This window comes from Cryptotermes secundus, unplaced genomic scaffold (genome assembly GCF_002891405.2).
Source record: "Cryptotermes secundus unplaced genomic scaffold, Csec_1.0 C38009503, whole genome shotgun sequence".
Classification (NCBI taxonomy): domain Eukaryota; kingdom Metazoa; phylum Arthropoda; class Insecta; order Blattodea; family Kalotermitidae; genus Cryptotermes; species Cryptotermes secundus.
The window spans coordinates 1-642 of NW_019767720.1; the positions used below are offsets into that span (position 1 = coordinate 1).

Genomic DNA, 642 nt, shown 5'->3' on the forward strand with positions numbered 1-642 from the left:
CCCCCATGGCCTGTTACAGGGATACCTTTACTTTTTTTTTTCTTTTACTTTATGGAATAAGAATGTATTGTATTAGTCTACTAATGGACTATTCTGTATCAGTTCAGAACTTCATAACCTGTAAATTTAAGATTCATTTTCATATTATTCTCCCATCTACACCTACATCACCAAGTGGTCTCTTACGTTAAGAATTTCAAGCTAATTGCTATATGTGTTTTGTGCTTTCCCCGTACATGCAATATGTCTTATCCAGCCCATCCCTCTTGCTTCATGACCGTAAGAATTACTTACAAGATTAATCAGGATCTGCTTTGACTTCTCTATGTCTTGCTTCAGAAGTTGCTGTAGCCAGACATATACTTCATGCCTAATTCTCTGAAACATGTTCACTGAGCTCCATCCCCGACATGTAATTAGAAATGTCTGCAGAAGAGAGATGTTATTGCACACCACAGCATCACAGATGATGTCTTGGTTTTCCATATCCTGCCATTTGCTCCATTCTTTCTTCATGACATCATCCAGACAGCCCAGTGGCTGATACACATTACTTGCAGCAACATCATCTCTAGAATGCTTCCACAAGTGACTTCGAAGTTTCACAACATGAAACATTATTTGTTTTATCATCATGCATTT

The 642-nt window shown here is 37.9% G+C and overlaps 1 protein-coding gene across 1 annotated transcript; it reads right to left on the minus strand.

Moving 5' to 3' along the window:
* Window positions 1-139: 139 nt before the first annotated feature.
* Window positions 140-642, minus strand: LOC117283142 (the record flags this gene model as incomplete). The annotated part of the gene is given in 1 exon segment (XM_033755721.1): window positions 140-642. A coding segment is annotated over 1 exon segment (441 nt), but the record flags the coding sequence as incomplete, so codon positions are not given.